Genomic DNA, 19,868 nt, shown 5'->3' on the forward strand with positions numbered 1-19,868 from the left:
TAACATTATGTAGGTACTAATATGAGCTTGCTGTTATTCCTCATTATTACTAACCTACCCTCTTTTCTGATCTTATAGTTTTTTGTTTGTGGGGTTTTTTTTTTTGTTTGTTATGTTTTTAGGGGTGGGAGCAGGCAGTTGGCATTAAGTGACTTGCCCAAGGTCACATGGCTTGTAAGGGTCAAGGCCGGATTTTAACTCAGGTCCTCCTGACTCCAGGGCTGGTGCTATATTCACTGTATCACCTAGTTGCCCCTCCTGTATTTCTTTTACACCAATTATTGTTCACAGGTTATTGTTGGTAATACAGTGAGACCTATTTATACCTGTTGAGATATCCAGGTATGGAAGTGAGAGATGAAATGTGGAACAGCTAGTAGATCAATTTGGCCAGATTGTAGAGTGCATTGTTACTGGGGGAAAAAGCTTGGAAAGATAGATTGGAGCTAGATTGTGAAGGGCTTTAAATGCCTAATGTAAAAATTTGTTTTTTATTGAAAGGGTAATGGGAAACCACAGAAGTTTCTTTAGGAGTGTTACAATCAGTTCTTTTTCAGGATTTAGGAATATCATTTCGGCAGCTTTGTTGAAAATGGGTTGTGGAAAGGAGAGATACTGTTGCCAAGACCCTGATTATGAGGCTGCATTGATGAGAGACTGGACTACGGGGTTTGGGGTGTGAATAGAAAGAAGTGGGCCGATATAAGAAATATTGAGGCAGAATTGACAAGATTCAGCAACTGATTCTGGATGTAGGAGAGGGAAGTGGGGGGTTATAGACTTAGGAAGGTTGTATTTAGTAGGGAGAGAATGAATTCTGCTATGGATATATTGAGTTTGAGATGTCTGTGGGCCATATAGGTAGAGATTTTAAGCAAACAGATGGAGCTGCTGAACTCTAGCTCAGAAGAGGGATGAAAGTTGCATATGCATATTTGGGAGCCATCTGCAGAGACAATAGTTGAATCCATGGGAGTTGATGAGATCACTGAAGAGAAGATGTAAAGACCAAAGACTGCTGGGTTCAGGATAGAGCTCTGGGATTATTACATTTCTCTCTTAAAATTTGTGTGGCAGAATTATTTGGGACAGGCAAAAAGATTCATTTTCTATTTCTAAAAATATTTCTCATGGCTGCCTTTCTAGCTATAGCATCCCCAAGTTTCATTCATGTTTATTTTATATCTGTAGGACTTAATATGCTAGCAGTTCCTTTGAATCTTCACAGTACTGAATTATTCATAAAAATACATTATTCAGGGTAGCTCCTGGATAGGCTGGGACAGGGTCTGGGGGAAGAAGTCGTTTTTTGTTTTTTGAATCTTCCATTAAGACAAGGGTTCTTACCATTTTAGTATCACAGATTGCTTTGCCTGTCTGGTGAAGACTGTGGAACTCTTAAAATAATGTTGTAAACCATATAAAATAATATACCTGGGATCAAAAAGAAACCAGTAATATTGGAATACAGTTATCAGACTATATAAACACCCCCTTGCCCCCAATGTAATGTTTCATAGATAAAATACAGTTTCGTAGTCCTTGAGTTAAGCAGTCCTCTCTTAGATTCCAAGAGAACTGTTTAAATGTTGGAAATGAGATTGATTATAGATGATGCTACCAAATTAAGTTTCATGTATATTGAATGAGGAACTGTATCCCTATACAAATACTATAATACTTAACAGAGCCTTACTATAGTTTTTAATTGTACCAGCTTTTGAATAGTTTGCCTTCTTGCTAGAATGATGTAAAGATTAAATAGAGAATCCATTTTAAAATGTTTGCGGCTTCTTGTGAGCCAGCAGGTTTATTATGAATATGCAGATTGTATCAAAAGTTACTACCTTTTGTTAAAACCTTCTGTCTTTTTAGAAGCCTTTTAAAATGTGGTCATTTGGCAATTTTTCATAGTTTTTGCCTGGTAGTGTCATAGCATGAGTGGTAAAAAGGTGCCGAATGGGTGATACACTGTTAGGTCAGCTGTTTAAAATATAAAATTATGCAGAATCCCTGAGTGAGGAGGAGGACATGTTCATATCCTCTCCTAAGGAATTCCACATATCCTTCAGTAGGACCCATACAATACTGTGTATTCTTAAATGCCTATCAAGTTAGTAGTTTTTTCTCTTCCTATTTGCCACATCATCCATCTGTAAAGGATTATCCATCTGTTCTTACTCCCAATTCAATGGAATGGCCTGTATTGCCTCTGAAAAATCTTGAAGAGAGAACAGTCTAGCTGCTATTTCTTTGCTTTAGGTAATTGTTGCCATTCTGTGAGAATAAGAACTTTGGCAACAGGTCCAGGCTCTCGCTTCACAAAGCTTTCCCTGGATGTGGGTGTTCTTTAAGGATGTGAATTCTTGATCTGCTTGACTGGCATGGTACATCACATTACATTTTGATGTGATCTGGCAGAAGGTTATCTGGTAATGCTGACAGCAAGAATGCAATACCATTACTCACTCCATCCCTTTGCTTGCTCCGTTCCACCTAGCTTAGAATGCATTCTTACTCTTAAGAATATCAGCTGCTTGATCTGCTTTCATTCTAAATGGTTATTGAGATTCTACTTTCTTTATAATATGGTAGTGATTGGATAATTTCATCCTTAATTATCTCTCTTTTAGTTTACAGGTTTTATATACCAGAAGTCACAATAATGCTAGATAAAAATTTATGTATTAATGCATTTATTATATTTGTTACATTTCCTCTTGGTGAATTTTAAAACTGGATGTCAGCCTGTTGATCTAATGTATGTGGGGTACATGATTACTGAGATGGACTTTCTTTTTTCATAGCCATTATTTTGTGTGTGTGTGTGTGTGTGTGTGTGTGTGTAAAGACATAGAGAGTGCCATTTCATGTATCCATTAAGGAACAACTGGGTTGGTGGATGTAGAATTGGCCTTGGAACACAGAGGCCTTGGATTCGAGTCCTACCTCTGACACACACTACTGTTTGACCAAGAATGAGTAGCTTAACCTCTCAGTGCCCTGGGCATCTGACTGGATCTTGAGAATTGCTGATTTCTGTTGGTTAGTGGGTCCACATTGGTGGTTCCCTACATTACAGAAATCTCAGATTTTTCTCTTCCTCTCTTTCACCCTACCCATCCAAATAATCATTTCTACATATTCTCATTATCTTTCCAGAATATATAAGTTTTCATAGTTTATATAGTATAAAATTAGCAATGTTTTTGTTAGTAGTTTCGAAATGATACGTCATTCATATTGTTAACTATCGTTAATTTGATTTAGACCTTGCTCCTGCAGAGCAAGGATTTTTTGTGGGATTTGATTTGTGTTATGTCTTGTGTGGGTGACTTAAAAATATGTGATAAGTACCATCTTCTAGGAATATGTGATAAAAGTACCATCCTATGGGAAAATAGAATGTCAGTTTTGATCTTGATGTTCTCTCCTTCTAAGTCTTGGCTTTTCTTCCATATCTATTTCAGATCCTTATCAGATGTACCAAGGTCAAATCTTGTCAGATTTGCTGTTTGCGTCTCCTGGAATGGTGAACAGCTCACCTTTTGCTGAGCACGTGGATCCTTCCAAAGATAGTATTGGTATAGTTTCTCTATTCCTATTAATTTTTAATATAAATTGGTAAATAGCTAACAAACATTTATTAAGAAGCTGTTACATGTAAAATATTATGCCAGATTCTAGGAAAAAAGGATGACAAAATGATACAGTCTCTTTCTGTCCTTAGAGAGCTAGTAATCTAATTGAGAAGATGGCATGACATAATGTAGGCGTGGTGGGGGCAAGAATGAATGAGAACTTTGAGGAACAAGAAATCACTTTTACAAAAATTGTATTTTCAACTTATTAACAATCTTACAGATAAAATTAGGAATCACAATTAGATAAAACTATAAACTCTGGTTTATATTTTGATATTTTAAGAGACATTAACAAAGTAACACTAACAACTTACTCTTCTATTTGTTATAGTTTTCTTAGCCTTAAACTTTGTCATTGTAGTCCTTATCTTCTAATTCTTTCATTGCTCTCCTCCACTAAATCACTGTATTTTCCCTCAGGACCCTTTCCCCTCTCCTCCCAGAGGCATCTTATGTAAGAAATAGTATTTTTTTTAAGACAACAGAAGAAAAGGAAAGGAAAAACCCGGCATAATTGATTCATCAAAAAAGTCTGGAAATAATGTACAATGTGTAACAACTTATGAATCTCCTGTTTTGCACAGGGGTGGGTCGGGAGTATCTTCTTGTCTTCTCTTTTGAATCCTTCTTGTTCTTTATCACTTTGCAACATTCACTTTTGATTTTTGAGTGTTTGTCATTTCTTTTGTTTACATTGTTGTATTTAACTACGTATGTTGTTAACTTGGCTCTCTGCTCACTTCACTTTGTGGCAGTTCATGTACATCTTTCCTTGCTTTTCCGTATTTGCCACATTGATCATCTCTTGCAGCATAGTGATAGTGCATTACGTCTTCTTTACTTCTTATGAATCTTTGTTTTTCCTTGTATTGTTTAAACTCATCATATTTTATGGCACAGTATATGCCTTGGATTCCAGACATTGCTACTTGGTTGTGAGTTTTGTTTTTTTTGTTTTGTTTTGTTTTGTTTTTTGTTTTTTGTTTTTTGTTTTTTTTTTTTTTTTTGCTATCATAAGAGGAGTGCCTTTATGTTTGGACAAATAGTTTTTTCTTCATTATACTCATTGTCTAATGCCAAATGATCAGACACTTTCCTTATTGTGTCTTAAGTGCAGCTAGCTTATAATCTCCTTGAAGGCAAATACTTTTCTTACTCATTTTTATATTTCCCTCGGCCACTAGTACATCATAGGCACTCAGCAAGTCTTGATGCATTGTAAATCTATTAACTTTTTCCTCTGTGTTCCATGTAGTTAGATTGAGGCAAAGTTATAGTAATGTAACTGAAGGACTGCATTGCTTCCCCTTCTTTTCTTTGTTTTTCATGTTTATGTGTATCCTTCCAATGGTCTAGTATTCATTTAATATGGTTATAGTCAGGATACTTAGAAACAATAATTTTTAATTCAAATGCCTCTTTGACTATCTTTATAAAGACTGGCTAATATGCATATATATATGTTATTTCCCACTTAAACTTTCCATAGGACTAAGGAAATGTGGAGGATGTAATCATATAGGGCCTTCATACCTCTAATCAGTTAGAGTTGACAACTCAGTTTGGTTATTGTAACTCTTCTATTAACTTAGCTTCAAAATATTGAAGTAAAATTCATCTTTTTCTGTCATACCTTATCATATTCGCAATCAAATCAGGTGATTGTCCCTTTGAAATATCTTATAGTTGTCCCTTTCTCTCAAATGTGGTCATAACCTAACCCCGCTCTTTTCCAGGTTTCCTTCTTCCACCACACATATGCTTTGATCTAGTGCCTTCCTGGTTGTTCTATGAAAAAGGCATTCTATCTCTCTACTGTGCATATTTTCTCTGGCTTTCCCTTATACCTGTAATATTCTCGCTCAGCTCTGAATACTGATTTCCCTGTCTTCCTTTAAATCCCAACTAAAATCCCCCCTTATACAGGAAACCTTCCCTGACCTCTCTTAATTCTAGTACCTTCCCTCTTTTAGTTATTTCCTATTTATCCTGTATATTGTTGTTTTTTATATATTAGTTTACATATTGCCTCCCCTGTTAGATTATAAGCTCCTTGAGGTCAGGTGCTGTCTTTTTGCTCTTTTTGTCAAATCTACCTTCCACTGCCAGAGTTACATTTCTAAAATATTTCTTTCACCATTTTACTTTCCTGCATGAGAAAGCTTCAAGGGTTCCTTCTTTCCTACCCTACCAAGTCAGAACTCCTCTGTTTGACTTTCAAGGTTTACCTTCATCTTTCAGGACAGTTTCCTTACTCTTATATGTACATGTCATGAACACTATGAACACTTCTTCCTTTATGCCCTCAGTTACTCAGAATATCCTCTTCCCCCCATAAAGTACCCCCTTGCCCAATTCTCTCCACCCCTTTAGGGATAAATTTAAGTTCCATCTCTTCTATGAGGCCTTCTATGACTCTGTTGGCCTTCTCTGTTGTGCCCTGAACTCAGCACCTACTTTCTCCATCATTCAGCTTCACACGTTCTGTCATGTAAAGGGCCTCTCTTCCTGCCAACTGCTGGTGCTCTCTCATAGTTCTTCTTTTTTACTACTTTGTATATATTTGAGTTTATTATCTTTACATTTATGCTGTATATATTTTTATATATACAGCATATATATTGTCCCGTGAAAACATAAGCTCATTAAAAGGAGAGAGTGCTCCCTAGTACTTGTCTCAAAGCATGGCATATCAGAGGTGCTAAAAACAGTTGCTGGTTTTTTGTTGTCTCCACTCCTCCCCTCCCTATACTGGACCATGTGTGCCTGCAGAGCAGGGACTGTATCTTCTCTGTTATTTACTGCATCTGGCACAATGTTTGATGCACAATAGTCCCACAATAAATACGTGTTTACTTGATGGAAATCACTAATTGTCAGCTTTGCAGTTAGATTTTTAAAAGTTCATGGGCCCGTAAACCCTTTACCTCATTCCTTTTCCAACACTTTATAGTTCTATAATGACACTATACTCTATTCCAACAGTTGGCAGTAGCCTAAGTAGTACAATTTTAGAGAGCATCTTGACAGCTTTTAATATATACTTGTCTCTGTTGTGAATATCTTTAGGTCTTTGGCATGTGTCTTCATACTACTTTGCATGACTAGATTAAAAGTAAAACTGGCTTTCGTCGCAGTGTGAATGAAATTTAAAAAGGCCTGTATTTCTCTCTTTGAGCAGCAGATGTGCCCTCCTATGATTCATATGTTTCAAGAACTGAGACAGGATCAGGAGGATGGCCTATGGAAGCCCAGCCTCCTTCTGACCCATCACCCTTTGTCTTCCTGGAAGAGTCTGACCCTCAGCCTCTACAGCCCACAGCAGGTGAGTTGGCAGATCGTTCCCACATTAGCTAAATGGCTGTTACTGCTTATTATTAATGCTACTGGAAGTAATTACTAGTAAGTATCCCTTGATGAAGTAACACCTTTGAATTAAAAAAAAAAAACCCAAAACTCCACTTCTTATGTTTTGAATTTGTTTTCCTGATATCGCATCAGGTGGAATTATGTTCAGCATGTTTCCTTGGAGTAGAATGACAAATAATCCACAATTATGTACAGGTTTCAATTTCTTCTGACAGAGGAAAGGACGATTCACATAGACCCTAGTTTCTAGTTTCTTATTGATTTCAATGATAATTATCTCTATTTCCTATTTTCTTTTGATAACCACTTTTAGGAGCTATGAGAGAATAGGTGAAATTGCTTTAACTGACAAGCTTAGTTAATTTAACTATGTTAAGATTACCTACCTATGAGAAAAAGTATTCTGTACCTTGAAAAGATTACCTTTGAAGCTCAAAACTTCCACAATAGCTAATTGTGCATCTGAACTTTTTTTTTTAAACTTAGAGCCAATCAAGGAAGTTGAGATGGAGATGGCACCATCAATGAAGGCACCATCAATGAAGGAGGCAGCAATGACCCTGGAACCATCTGTGGAAGTGGAGAAAGCACCAGCAACGGAGATAGCACCAGCCCAGGAGGTAAAGAGCGAACCAGCTGTGGAAGTGGCATTAGTCAAGGAGGAGGTAGAGGATGAACCAGCTATGGAGGTGGTGTCAGTCAAGATGTTAGAGGATGAGCCAGTTGTGGAGGTGGCATCAGTCAAGGAGGTGGAGTATGAACCAACTTTAGAGGTAGCACCAGACAGAGACACTCAGGCAGAACAAGCTATAGATGTGACACCAACTCAGCAGACCCAAGAGGTACCATCTGTGGATATGGAACTGGCCAAGGAGACCAAGGTGATACCAGTCAAGGAAGCCCAGGAGGCACCAGCTGTTGAGGTAGTGAAGATGCCAGCTGTGGAGGTGGAACCAACCAAGGAAGACCAGCAGGCACCAGCCATGGAATTGACACTGACCAAGGAGATAGACACGGTAATGACACCAACCAAGGATGTGAAAGTAGAGAAAACAAGTGACCTTCAGAGACTGGCATCCCCCCAGGCTGAAGGGAGTCTGGCTTTCGTAGCCTCACCAGGTAGGGTGGATGTGATTGCTCTACTTCTTGCTATGTGGTTTGGGGGTATTTTTTTTTTGTCTGTTGAGATACAATTCGAAGAATTAGCCCGAGCTTCTACGCCTAGAATGTAAAGTTAGTTTATTCAAGGAATATATAGAATTAGAATTCCCTAATGGGAAAAAGAGAGAAAAAGCACAGAGGTAGAATTAAGAATTATCTTGTTCTTTTCTTATATGTGGCCTTTTATTTTCCTCTTTTGGGCAGTGAAGTGACTCTTGGTGGAGATTAGAATAAGTTTTAATCTTTGGTTTTTCTCAGAAATGTAGAGATTAGATAGGGAATTAGAAATTTTCTGATTCTATTATTGCTTTCCAGACACAAACATGACTTTGTGGAGCTAGAAGTGAGTCAAAAGAAAAGTAGATTGAAAATAAGTCAGTAAACACTCATTAGATGCTTCTTATGTACCAGGTACTGTGCTGAGTGTTAGGGATGGAAAAAGAGGCAAAAGACAGTCCCTGTCATTAAGAAGCTCACAGTCTCATGGGGGAGACCATGCAAACATACATAGAAAAAGTTATGCACAGGATAAATAGGAAATATAGAAGGAGTTAGGGAAGTCTTTTAGGAGGTGGGGTTTCAGTGGGGATTCAGAGGAAGCCAGGGAGGTCATTAGTTGGAGTGGAGGAGGGAGAATTCCAGGCATTGGCGATAGTCAGAAAGAATGCCTGGAGCTGAAAATGGAGTGTCTTGTTCATGGAAGAGAAGGGCAGTGTCACTGGACGAAAGAATATGTGTTGGGGAGTAAGGTTCAAGAAGTCTGGAAGTGTAGGTGGTTAAGTTATAAAAGGTTTGAATGCTAAAACGAACATTTTGTATTTCCTCCTGGAGGAAATTGGGGAGCGACTGGAGTTTATTGAGTAGGGGGTAATGACATGATCAGATATGTGCTTTAGGAAAATCACTTTTATGGCTGAATGGAGGATGGATTGGAGTGGGGAGAAAGTTGAGGCAGGCAGGCCCACCAGCCAACTATTGCAGTAATCCAGCCATGAGATGATGAGAGGTCTGCACCAGTGTTGTGGCAGTGTCCGAAGAGAGAAGGGGGTGTATTTGAGAGATGTTGCAAAGGTGAAGTTGACAGACCTTAGAAACATGACAGACCTTGGACATGGAGTGAGAACTCCAGGATGACTCCTAGGTTCCACATCTGAGGGGTAGAAGGATGGTGTTGCACTCATAAGGAAGCTATGGGGTGGGGAAGGGTTTAGGGTAAAGATGATGAGCAATTTTTGAAATGTTGTGTTTAAGATGTTTACTGGACATCCATTTTGAGATATCAGAAAGGCAAACAGATGTGAGATTGTAGGTTAGGAAGTTGAGGAAGGAAAGGTTGATTTGAGAGTCATCAGTATAGAGATGGTAATTAAATCAATAGGAGCTGCTGAGATCCCTAAGGGAACTGGTTTAATTGAGAGAGAAGAGGAGAGGGCCCACGACAGAGGCCCTGTGTTAAACCTACAGTTAGAGGGCATGTTCTGAATGAGGAATCCAGAAAAAGGAGACTGAAAGAATGGAAGAAAGAGGACAATCAGGACAGTGTGGTGTCCAAAAAACCTAGAGAGAAAAGTGTTTCAGTGATCAGCAATATCAAAGGCTGCAAAATTCAGGGAGAAAGAGGATTGAGAAAAAGCCGGTGTGTTTGGCAATTTAGATATCTTTTGTTAACTTTGGAGAGATGAGTTTCAGGGGAATGATGAAGGTGGAAAATGGATTAAAAGGGATTTAGAAGAGAATGAGAGGAGAGAAAGTGAAGGCACCTGGTATAAAAGCTGTTTCGAGGAGTTTGGCCACAAGGAGCAGAAGAGCTAAAGGACATTAGTTAGGGGTGATGGAAGGGTCAAATGAGGGAATTTTGAGGATGTGAGGGGTATGAACATGTTGGGAAGCAGTAGGGAATCAGGTAGAGTCAGTGTGTTGGAGGAGATAGGAACTGAATCATTTGAGCAGGTTGAAGGATTCACCATGGTAAGAGTAAGGCTACTTTATCATATAAGAGAGGAGTGAAGGAGGAGAGAGTGGCAGAAGGCATTTGAGTGATGTGAGATGAGGAAGAGGAGAAGAGGGAACTGATTCCAAATATTCTCAGTTTTTTCTGTGAAATATGAGACAGGTTTCTCAACTGAAAGAGAGAGGGACTCATGGGAGGCTTGAGGAGGGTTGAATGGTATGGAAGAGCGTGTGTGCGTGTGTGTGCATGTGGGCATGCACACACCCAAGAAAGAGAACCAGAGAGGAGAGCTATAGAAAATGGGATAGTGATTTTACAAGAGAGGCATAATAGGATTGCCTACCAGCAACAAAGTCCCACTTGAGGTGATTTAACTTAAATTTGTAGTATATTCAGTCAGATCATTTGTGTTATTTTTTCCACCTTTGTTCAGTATTACATATGTAGGATAAAAGATAGTGAAAAGTGGGAGTGATCTAAGGCTGAGGCTTAGCAGGGTGCAATGAGCAAAATGATAGGAAGTTGGAGACTAAGACAAGGAAAGCTGACTTGATGAATTGACCAATTGGTCAAGTTGGAGAAAAGAGGAGATCGTGACTAGTGTCAGGGAGATGACTTCAGTGGTCATCAAGTGATTGGACTTCATGGTGTGTTAAGGAAGTGAGGAACAGAGGTGAAAAGCTAACAGATTATTGTCAGATAAGGGGATTTTGCAATTCTTGAATATGGAGATGGCACATTTGTGGGTGATTACAAGATCAAGGGTATGCCTACCTTTGTATGTTGCTGAGGTAAGGAGAAGGAATAGGCCATAGAAAGTGAGTAGATAGAAGAACTGAGTGGTTAGGGTGATTGAGTGAGAGTAAGTATGAATATTGAAGTCTTACTAGTATGAAGGCAAAAGTTAACACCAAGAGAAGAATTGTGAGTCATGTACCAAACTCATTGAGGAAGAAGAGTGATTGACCTGGCAGTTTGTATACAACAGATACTAGGATTTTGATTGGGTAGTAAATATGAATAGCATGAACCTCTGAAGGGGGGAAGTTATTGAATGATGGTCCTAAAGAGAGAACCTAGAAGTGGAGGTGAGGAGCAAGGAGTAATCCATCTCCTTTTCCTTGGTCAGTGAACAGACTGAAAAGAGTGAATGTATTACCATACTGGAAAGAGTAGCTAGGATGGTCATAGAAGGAAGCCAAAATTTCAGTAATAGCTAGTACCTGCTAGTAGGAGCAGAAGAAAAGATTTAGATGAAAGGAAGTTTGTTGACAATAGAACAGGCATTCCAGAGGGCACAATGAAAGGGGTGGGTGGTATTTTATTGGAACTTTAGCATGGGAGAATTGAGGGAAAGAGATAAGGAATCAGTTAGCATTTTATTCCAGCTGACCTTGTGACTGGTTTGATTGGCTGTCAGTGTATTGCCCTGTAGAGATAGTAGATCTGTGTGTCATCTTTAGTCTTTTCCTCCTTCCTGGTTTGTTAGGTTTTCCTATTTTTGTATACCATTTGCTTGTCTGATGTTTTTGACCATAGAAATTTGGAAACATTTTAGGTTTAAACTTCCTGCTGTTTTACTTATTGAGCCTGAGCTTTTATTTCAGTGCGAGAAGGGAAAGGGATTTTTCATTTCACATACTGTCTTGATCTTCCAAGAATCTTTGTAGGTGTCACAGATTCCTTAGCTTTATTTTCCTTTCTGGGAATGCATTTTTTTTTTTGACATTGCAAAAAATTCCATACTTCTGGTTTTGTGTTGGCAGAGTGGGCAGTGTAATTATTTGGATAACAAATCCGTTAGTACAATTCATTCTTCTGCTAGGAAGAGGCCGTATACAGATAGTAATGAATAATCACTTTTATACCAGATATGTTGATCTTCACATGAGAGATCTTAAAGACCTGTTGCTTAAATGGAGTTGGTAATACTTTTTTTTCTTTTCTTAAAAAAAATCATTATTTATTTAATATTTTTGTTTTTCTGCATTAATTTTCACAAGAGTTTGAATTACAAATTTTCTCCCCATTTCTATCCTCCCTCCCCACTCCAAGATGTCATATATTCTGATTGCGCTGTTCCCCTGTCAACCCTCCCTTTTGTCACCCCACTCCCTCCCATCCCCTCTTCCCCTACTTTCTTGTAGGGCAAGATAGATTTTTATGCCCCATTGCCTGTATATCTTCCTAGTTGCATGCAAAAACGTTTTTTTTTTTTTGAATATCTGCTTTTAAAACTCTGAGTTCCAAATTCTCTCCCCTCTTCCCTCCCCACCCACCCTCCCTAAGAAGGCAAGCAATTCAACATAGAGTACATGTGTATCATTATGAAAAACCCTTCCAAAACACACATGTTGTGAGAGACTAACTATATTTTGCTCCTTCCTATCCGGTCCCCCTTTATTGAATTTTCTCCCTTGACCCTGTCCCTTTTCAAAAGTGTTTGCTTTTGATTACCTCCTCCCCCTATCTGCTCTCCCTTCTATCGTCACCCCTTTTTTATCTCCTTCCTCCTTCTTTCCTGTGGGGTAAGATACCCAATTGAGTGTGTATGTTATTCCCTCCTCAAGTTCAATCCGGTGAGAGCAAGATTCACTCATTCCCCCTCACCTGCCCCCTCTTCCCTTCCTATAGAACTGCTTTTTCTTTACCCTATTCTATCTCTTCCTTTCTCCTTCTCTATTCAATATATTCCTCTCTCATCCCTTAATTTGATTTTATTTTTTTTTAGATATCATCCCTTCATATTCAACTCACCCTGTGCCCTCTGCCTGTGTGTGTGTGTGTATGTGTGTGTGTGTGTGTGTGTGTGTGTGTGTGTGTGTGTATATATATATATAAAATTTCCCTTCAGCTACCCTAATACTGAGGTCTCATGAATCATACACATCATCTTTCCATGTAGGAATGGAAACAAAACAGTTCAACTTTAGTAAGTCCCTTATGATTTCTCTTTCTTGATTACCTTTTCATGCTTCTCTTGATTCTTGTGTTTGAAAGTCAGATTTTCTATTCAACTCTGGTCTTTTCACTGAGAAAACTTGAAAGTTCTCTATTTTATTGACAATTCATATTTTGCCTTGGAGCATGATACTCAGTTTTGCTGGGTAGGTGATTGTTGGTTTTAATGCTAGCTCCATTGACCTCTGGAATATCATATTCCAAGCCCTTTGATCCCTTAATGTAGAACCTGCTAGATCTTGTGTTATCCTGATTGTGTTTCCACAATACTCAAATTGTTTCTTTCTGGCTCCTTGCAGTATTTTCTCCTTCATCTGGGAGCTCTGAAATCTGGCAATAATATTCCTAGGAGTTTTCTTTTTGGGATCTTTGTCAGGAGGCGATCAGTGGATTCTTTCAATTTCTATTTTACCCTCTCCTTCTAGAATATCAGGGCAGCTCTCCTTGATAATTTCTGGAAAGATGATATCTAGGCTCTTTTTTTGATCATGGCTTTCAGGTAGTCCAATAATTTTTAAATTCTCTCTCCTGGATCTATTTTCCAGGTCAGTGGTTTTTCCAATGAGATATTTCACATTGTCTTCCACTTTTTCATTATCTTGATAATAGCTTGATTTCTCATCAAGTCACTAGCTTCCACTTCCTCCAATCTAATTTTTAAGGTAGTATTTTCTTCTGTGGTCTTTTGGACCTCCTTTTCCATGTGGCTAATTCTGCCTTTCAAGGCATTTTTCTTCTCATTGGTTTTTTGGAGCTCTTTTGCCATTTGCGTTAGTCTATTTTTTAAGGTGTTATTTTCTTCAGTATTTTTTGGGTCTCCTTTAGCAAGTCATTGACTTGTGTTTCATGGTTTTCTTGTATCACTGTCATTTCTCTTCCCAATTTTTCCTCTACTTCTCTAACTTGCTTTTCCACATGCTTTTTGAGGTCTTCCATGGCCTGAGACCAGTTCATGTTTTTCTTGGCGGCTTTTTTTGTAGGCTCTTTGACTTCGTTGACTTCTTCTGGCTGTATGTTTTGGTCTTCTTTGTCACCAAAGAAAGATTCCCAAGTCTGAGTCTGAATCTGAGGGCGTTTTTGCTGCCTTTTCATGTTCCCAGTCAACCACTTGACCCTTGAGTTTTTCGTCAGAGTGTAACTGCTTGTAGAGTAGAGAGTACTTTGTTCCAAGCTTGAGGGGCTGTGCTGCTGTTTTCAGAGCTATTTCTATACAGCAAGCTTTGCCACACCAGTGCTCTTCCTCCCCCAAGAGCTGCCAACCCAGACTGAGATTCAAATCCAAGCAGCCTCTGCACTCCCTCTCTGATCTGCCACTTAATTCCTCCCACCACGTGGGCCTGGGGCCAGAAGCAACTGCAGCTGTAGTTCTGTTCTCAGAGCTGTACCACCTCCGCTGCTCCCAGGGCAGTGGCTGAACAGTGAGCTCCTTTCACTCTGTCCCAGTAGCTTTTCCCACTAACCTTCTCTGTTTTCTTTGGTGTTTGTGGGTTGAGTAGTCTGGTAACTGCCACAACTCCCTGATTCAGGGTGCTAGGGCCTGTTCCGCTCTGCTCCCAGTCTGGTTGGTCCAGGCACAGCCCACGCTGGGCTCTGTTCTGCTCTGCTCCCAGCTCTGTGGGATAGACCCTACCCAGTGACCATCCAGGCTGTCCTGGTCTGGAGCCCTGTTTCCCTCTGCTATTTCGTGGCTTCTGCAGCTCTAGAATTTGTTCAGAGCCATTTTTATAGGTCTTTGGAGGAACCCAGGGGGGAGCTCATGCAAGTCCCTGCTTTCCAGCCGCCATCTTCAGTAATACTTTTGATACCTTAGATCTATGAATTTTAATCCTGACATGGTTTAGCAAAATTCCCATTTCAATTAACACATGCTAATAAAGCCTTGTACAAAAAACATCGAATATTAAGTATACTTTTTTAACAAACATATATTGAGTTCCTACTGCTGGCTGATTGGGATGAAAAGAACATAAAAAAGCAATCCTTTTTCAAACTTGCAATTATAATCTAGTTGGAGACAAGAAAAATTCATAGAAATATAATTAACAGTGAGTACTGAACATACCACTTGCATTCATTAAACCTTAATGATTGCCAAAGAAGAAAGATAGAAGCATTTCCTCCTGAGGATTTTTTGAAAGCTGGTATGTGCTCAGTGTTCTTGTAGTGAAGAGAATGGGTATGTATCTAAATGCCATTCTGGTTTCCCTTGTTGAATATCCATATAGCTCTTTTCACATGACGCTTCCTCAGTGAATCAACTGAATTTCTTACTCCTTCAGGGTCCCCTAAGATACCTGGCATGGACAGTTTGCAACCACTGCAAGAACAGAAACTGCAGGAAGTTGTTTCTCCTAATACAGAACCAAGAACCGATTTCAGAGTGGCTGATATGGATCATTTGGAACAAGCAGGTAAGTGCAGGACTTCCAGGGAAACCAGCTTTGGAGTTCTTGTGGTATGGATACAGGAGTGCTTAATTTGGAGTTCTTAAGGCATGATGAGCTTGACTCTTTCCTTATTAGCTGTTTACTAACTTTGTTATTTAGTAGCTGTGAGACCTTTTCTTTCCTGGAAAATAAGGAGATTGAATTGAATCTCTAAGGTTTTCTTCAGCACTAAATCCTATGGATGCTAAGTCCAATTCTCCTGACCTTGTGCTGTATTGCCAAAGTTAGGGACAAAGGGACCTGGATAAAAAGATCAAAGATTTATTTAGAGTTTGAAGGAACCTCAGAAGGCATCAGTCTGACCCCCTCTTATTTTATAAATGTTGGAACTGGAGGCCAGTGCTGATATGTGACTTAACCTAAACTCTCACAGGGTATGTAGGAGCCATCCTTCTTTGGTAGCTAAATAGATATTAACAGATCCTCAAGTATAAGATAGTTCTTGGATCTGTTGATCTCTTGAAAGGATAAAGGATATCATATCATATCAGCAAATACAGGTATGGGAAGAGATTTTATCTAGCATGAAAACTAGGCTAGTTAAAATGCCGTGATCACTGTTAAAGTTTTGTTTTAATGTGTCAGAGTGAATTTTCTTCCCTACAAACCCCATTTCTCTCTAACTTCTACTTGTCTATCAAATTTCATTGAATATTTTTAAAAACAACAAAAGATATGCCCAACTGAAAGCTTATATTGCATGTGCTATTTTGTTTGCAGAACATGGATTATAGCACAAATCATACTCAAGTTTTATCTAGATGACTCTTAGATAATATTAAATTAGATAAATTGAATCAAAAGCTGTTGCTTCTTTCAAAAGTTACCATGGGGAAAGAACTGTAAGTGGGCTAGTGGCTCCTCATAACAGGCTATAGTATCCCTAGTGGCCACGTTGAAACACACATATCATTTTTTTCCTTTTGGAGTTGGTATACTTTACATAGTCATTTATGCCCTGGGATGAGTAACAGTAGACCTCACTCTTCTTGAAGTTTAGGTGGAGAACTGAGATGTTTATCTTCATAAAATGGAAACCCAATAAATAATACCATTTCAATGAGAACCTAAGTTATCCTGGGCCGTAAAGCACAGTAGAATGAGTAGCATCTAAATTGCCTCATTTTGTAATGAAGATTTCTTCTCACTATTTTGTTGTTTTTAAAGTGTTATTTTTTTATGTAATACAGGTATGTATAAACACATACATAGATTAATGTTTCGAAGATTTTGATGTCATTATTTCATGTGACCTTTGCAGCTCCTGTTCCTGTAGCTGAAGTGAATCCTTTTAAACCTTGTTCTGAGAATTCCCCAGTTTTACTTACTGAAGGTAAGGGGAAAAGGTTCCTCATGGTATCTGGCTTTTAAAAAAGAGAGTGATAGGTATATTTTGAAAGTTATACTGGTTTGTACTACTTACTGGAAAGGATGGAATAATCTTAGAATTTTTTATTTGGGCATAGTTCTGGAGCTTATAGTAAGATTGTCATACCCTGGTGAGAAGTAAGATGTTTGATTTGAATGACTTAATCTGATCTTGCTGAATATAGTTAAAATTTCCAATATGTAGGTAGCCTGTTTAGGAATTCAACAAAAATGGTGATTGAGTCTTTTCTATGATCATAAACTTGCTAAAACGTGAAGCAAACAAATGAAGATGCTGGTTGAGAATTCTTAAAGGTGCTGAGGAGGGTTCCTAGTAAAGCATGAAAAAATTTCTTTGCTCTCAGCCTTTCAAAAAGAAAATATCCAAGCCCTCAGATGCTAGTGTTTGATGTCATTCAATAAGACTCCAAACATAAGCTTCATCTCTAGAGAAAAGAAATATGACAAATGAATTCTGAGCTTTGAAATGTTTCAGTGTGCACATCAAGTGTGTGGACTTTTGAAAAATAAAGACTGAATTGAAATATTAATGTTAATTTAGCTCATCCCTTGAATACATTGCCCAACAATGTGGGGAAAGTATTTTATCAGAGTAGGGTGAGAATTTGCTATGTGAAAAACATGTTGACATAGTTGTCTTATAGAGATTGACATAAACGATTTATTAGCTCTTTTTCACTAGTAGAAAATTAATTAAAATTATGTTTGTTTTTTAACTTTCGTGGTTTATACAGTACCTTCAGAACCAGTTGTAGTTGTAGAACAAAAAGTATATTTGCCAGAAACCTCAGTCCCTGCAGAAGATAAAGCTTTACAGAAACTGGAAGAGATTAAAGCCCTGATAGCTTCTCCTGCGATTATAGGTAAGCAGAAACAGAATCCATTTATTTAATATAAATTTAGTAAAGCCATACTGTGTTTAAGGTATGATGTAGGTACTAGGGGTAGAAAGAGATATCCAAAGTGCACCCTGGTTTTATAGAGCTTATAATCTAATAGAAGAGGCGAATGATTCGACTATGAAAGTGTGGGGAGAGAGTGTTATAAATGAAGGAGATAGGTCCCGGCAAAGTGCTGTGCATTATAAGAGAACAGAGTTATCATTTTTTGTGTTTTTGGAAGGGTAGGGGGGTAGAAAAGGCCTAAAGTAGGCCTTGAAATAAATCATAGATCTTAGAAGATGCTAACTGGACCATTGGCGATGGGAAAGAGACCATTCTGTGTAGGGCATGCGGTGGGACATGAGCAAAGACATGAAATTTTTGAAGGGTTGGGTCATGGGGACTGGACTTGTGATTTCATTGGTACAGGTAACTCCCAAATCAGATTACCTCCTCTCTAATATCTTTTTTTTTTTTTTTTGATAAAAATTCACCCAAACCAATGAAAACCAGAATCCCGGTTACAATCATCTGTTTCATTTTTTAGAATTTTGTTGTGAAACTTAGAATGAATCAATTTGGTATGACTTCTGGGGGACAACTAGCTCTAATTTGTCAAGTAATTAAGGACATTTTCAAATTTGTATGATAGTTCATTACTTTTGAAGGGATTAATCTTGCAATGAATCCTGTAAATAAGCATTTATTAAGCTTCTTCGGTGTTCCAGGTAATGGGGTAAGTACTGGGGATACAAAACAAAAGTGAAACTCACTGCCTTCACAGAGTTTATTGGAGGAGACAATTGTATATACAAAATGAGTACCAAGTTGTTTTGGTGAAGAAAGCATTAGGAACTAGGAGGATTGAGAAAGGCTTTAAATCTACAGGCTACATTGTAAAAGGTTGCATTTTGAAGGAAACAATTCAAAGAGAGAGAAATGATGACGGACCTCAGGTAGTCTGGTGTCTGCTCATTTTTGCAACTAGTGATGCTTCCGTTATTATGAAAACTGAAATCTTCCATTTTTTTCCTACCTCCCTGTTCTAGCGGGAACACTAAATACAACACCAGTAATCCAAACTAAAGCATCCCCACTAGAAGAAACCATTCCTTCCGTTGGTTTCACTGAATTAGAAAAGCCGAAGGGAGAGATGGAGCATTGCCATGTTTCACCTTCAGAACCTCCTCTGGAGCCTACAGGTAGTACTGATTTCTATTTGGGCCAGCTTCCCCAGAGTATTTTACACTATTTCTTACAGATCTAGCATCATCTTTGAATGGTGGCTTTGAATAATGTGATTTTCAGGACAACATTTTCTAGTACAATTTTTAAACTTTTATTAGGCCTGTGACTTGACTTTTGTCTCTTTAATTTCTCAAACCATTTTCTTGTCTTTAAAAAAGTTTAATGCTCTCTTTGCTGTATGTTCCTTTTTACCTTTCAAGCTAGGCCTCTCCTCTGGGTATTTGTTTTCTTTTATTAGAGACAGTGTACCACATAGTATACCACCTTTCCAAATTAGTAAAGTAAGTTGTTGCCAAATAAAAAAATTTAACCTTTTCCTTCTCCATTCCAGAAATTGAACCTTGAACTTCTTGTTACATATGTTCTGAGAGAAATTTGTGTCAGTCCTGAGTTGATTAAAGATTAATTTATTATGTAAGACTTTTAAAGTAAAATACATGAAAACTTGCATTCTCTAACACTCCCCCCCTCCCCTGCCTAGTACACTAAATAGTGCTCACATACACTATTTTTTCTGTGCTTTATTTTATTCTTACAGTTGTGTGCAGCGGTATTCCATCTTCTTTTTTTCCTTTTTCTCTGCCCCTCCAAGAGAGCATTTAGACTTAATCATAATTCCAAAGTTAAGTTCATCAGCTTTGTTTAGCTTGGAAGTATAGATATTTTGGCTTCATAGTAGAAGAAAGTGGGGAAAAAAAAGTTGAGTTATGATGTCCTTTTAAAGTGTGGTAAAATTACTCAGTTCTTAAGATTATTCGTTAATGGAGCTGAAGAAGTGAAGGTTGTACTTAATTATTGTTATGGGGGTATAAACTTT

The 19,868-nt window shown here is 38.3% G+C and overlaps 1 protein-coding gene across 8 annotated transcripts in view; it reads left to right on the forward strand.

Annotated features, from left to right (window-relative positions):
* The window catches only part of MAP4 (microtubule associated protein 4), a 178,764-nt gene that overhangs the window by 88,211 nt on the left and 70,685 nt on the right, over nucleotides 1-19,868 (forward strand). For all 8 annotated transcript variants that reach the window (XM_036737759.1, XM_036737763.1, XM_036737766.1 and 5 more), the window contains exons 4-10: nucleotides 3,471-3,584; nucleotides 6,826-6,969; nucleotides 7,500-8,132; nucleotides 15,366-15,497; nucleotides 16,795-16,866; nucleotides 17,657-17,785; nucleotides 18,853-19,005. In XM_036737759.1, the coding sequence (XP_036593654.1) occupies nucleotides 3,471-3,584; nucleotides 6,826-6,969; nucleotides 7,500-8,132; nucleotides 15,366-15,497; nucleotides 16,795-16,866; nucleotides 17,657-17,785; nucleotides 18,853-19,005 (1,377 nt within the window). The remainder of the gene's footprint in view (nucleotides 1-3,470; nucleotides 3,585-6,825; nucleotides 6,970-7,499; nucleotides 8,133-15,365; nucleotides 15,498-16,794; nucleotides 16,867-17,656; nucleotides 17,786-18,852; nucleotides 19,006-19,868) is intronic.

The sequence above is a fragment of the Trichosurus vulpecula genome, chromosome 9 (assembly GCF_011100635.1).
Source record: "Trichosurus vulpecula isolate mTriVul1 chromosome 9, mTriVul1.pri, whole genome shotgun sequence".
Lineage (NCBI taxonomy): Eukaryota > Metazoa > Chordata > Mammalia > Diprotodontia > Phalangeridae > Trichosurus > Trichosurus vulpecula.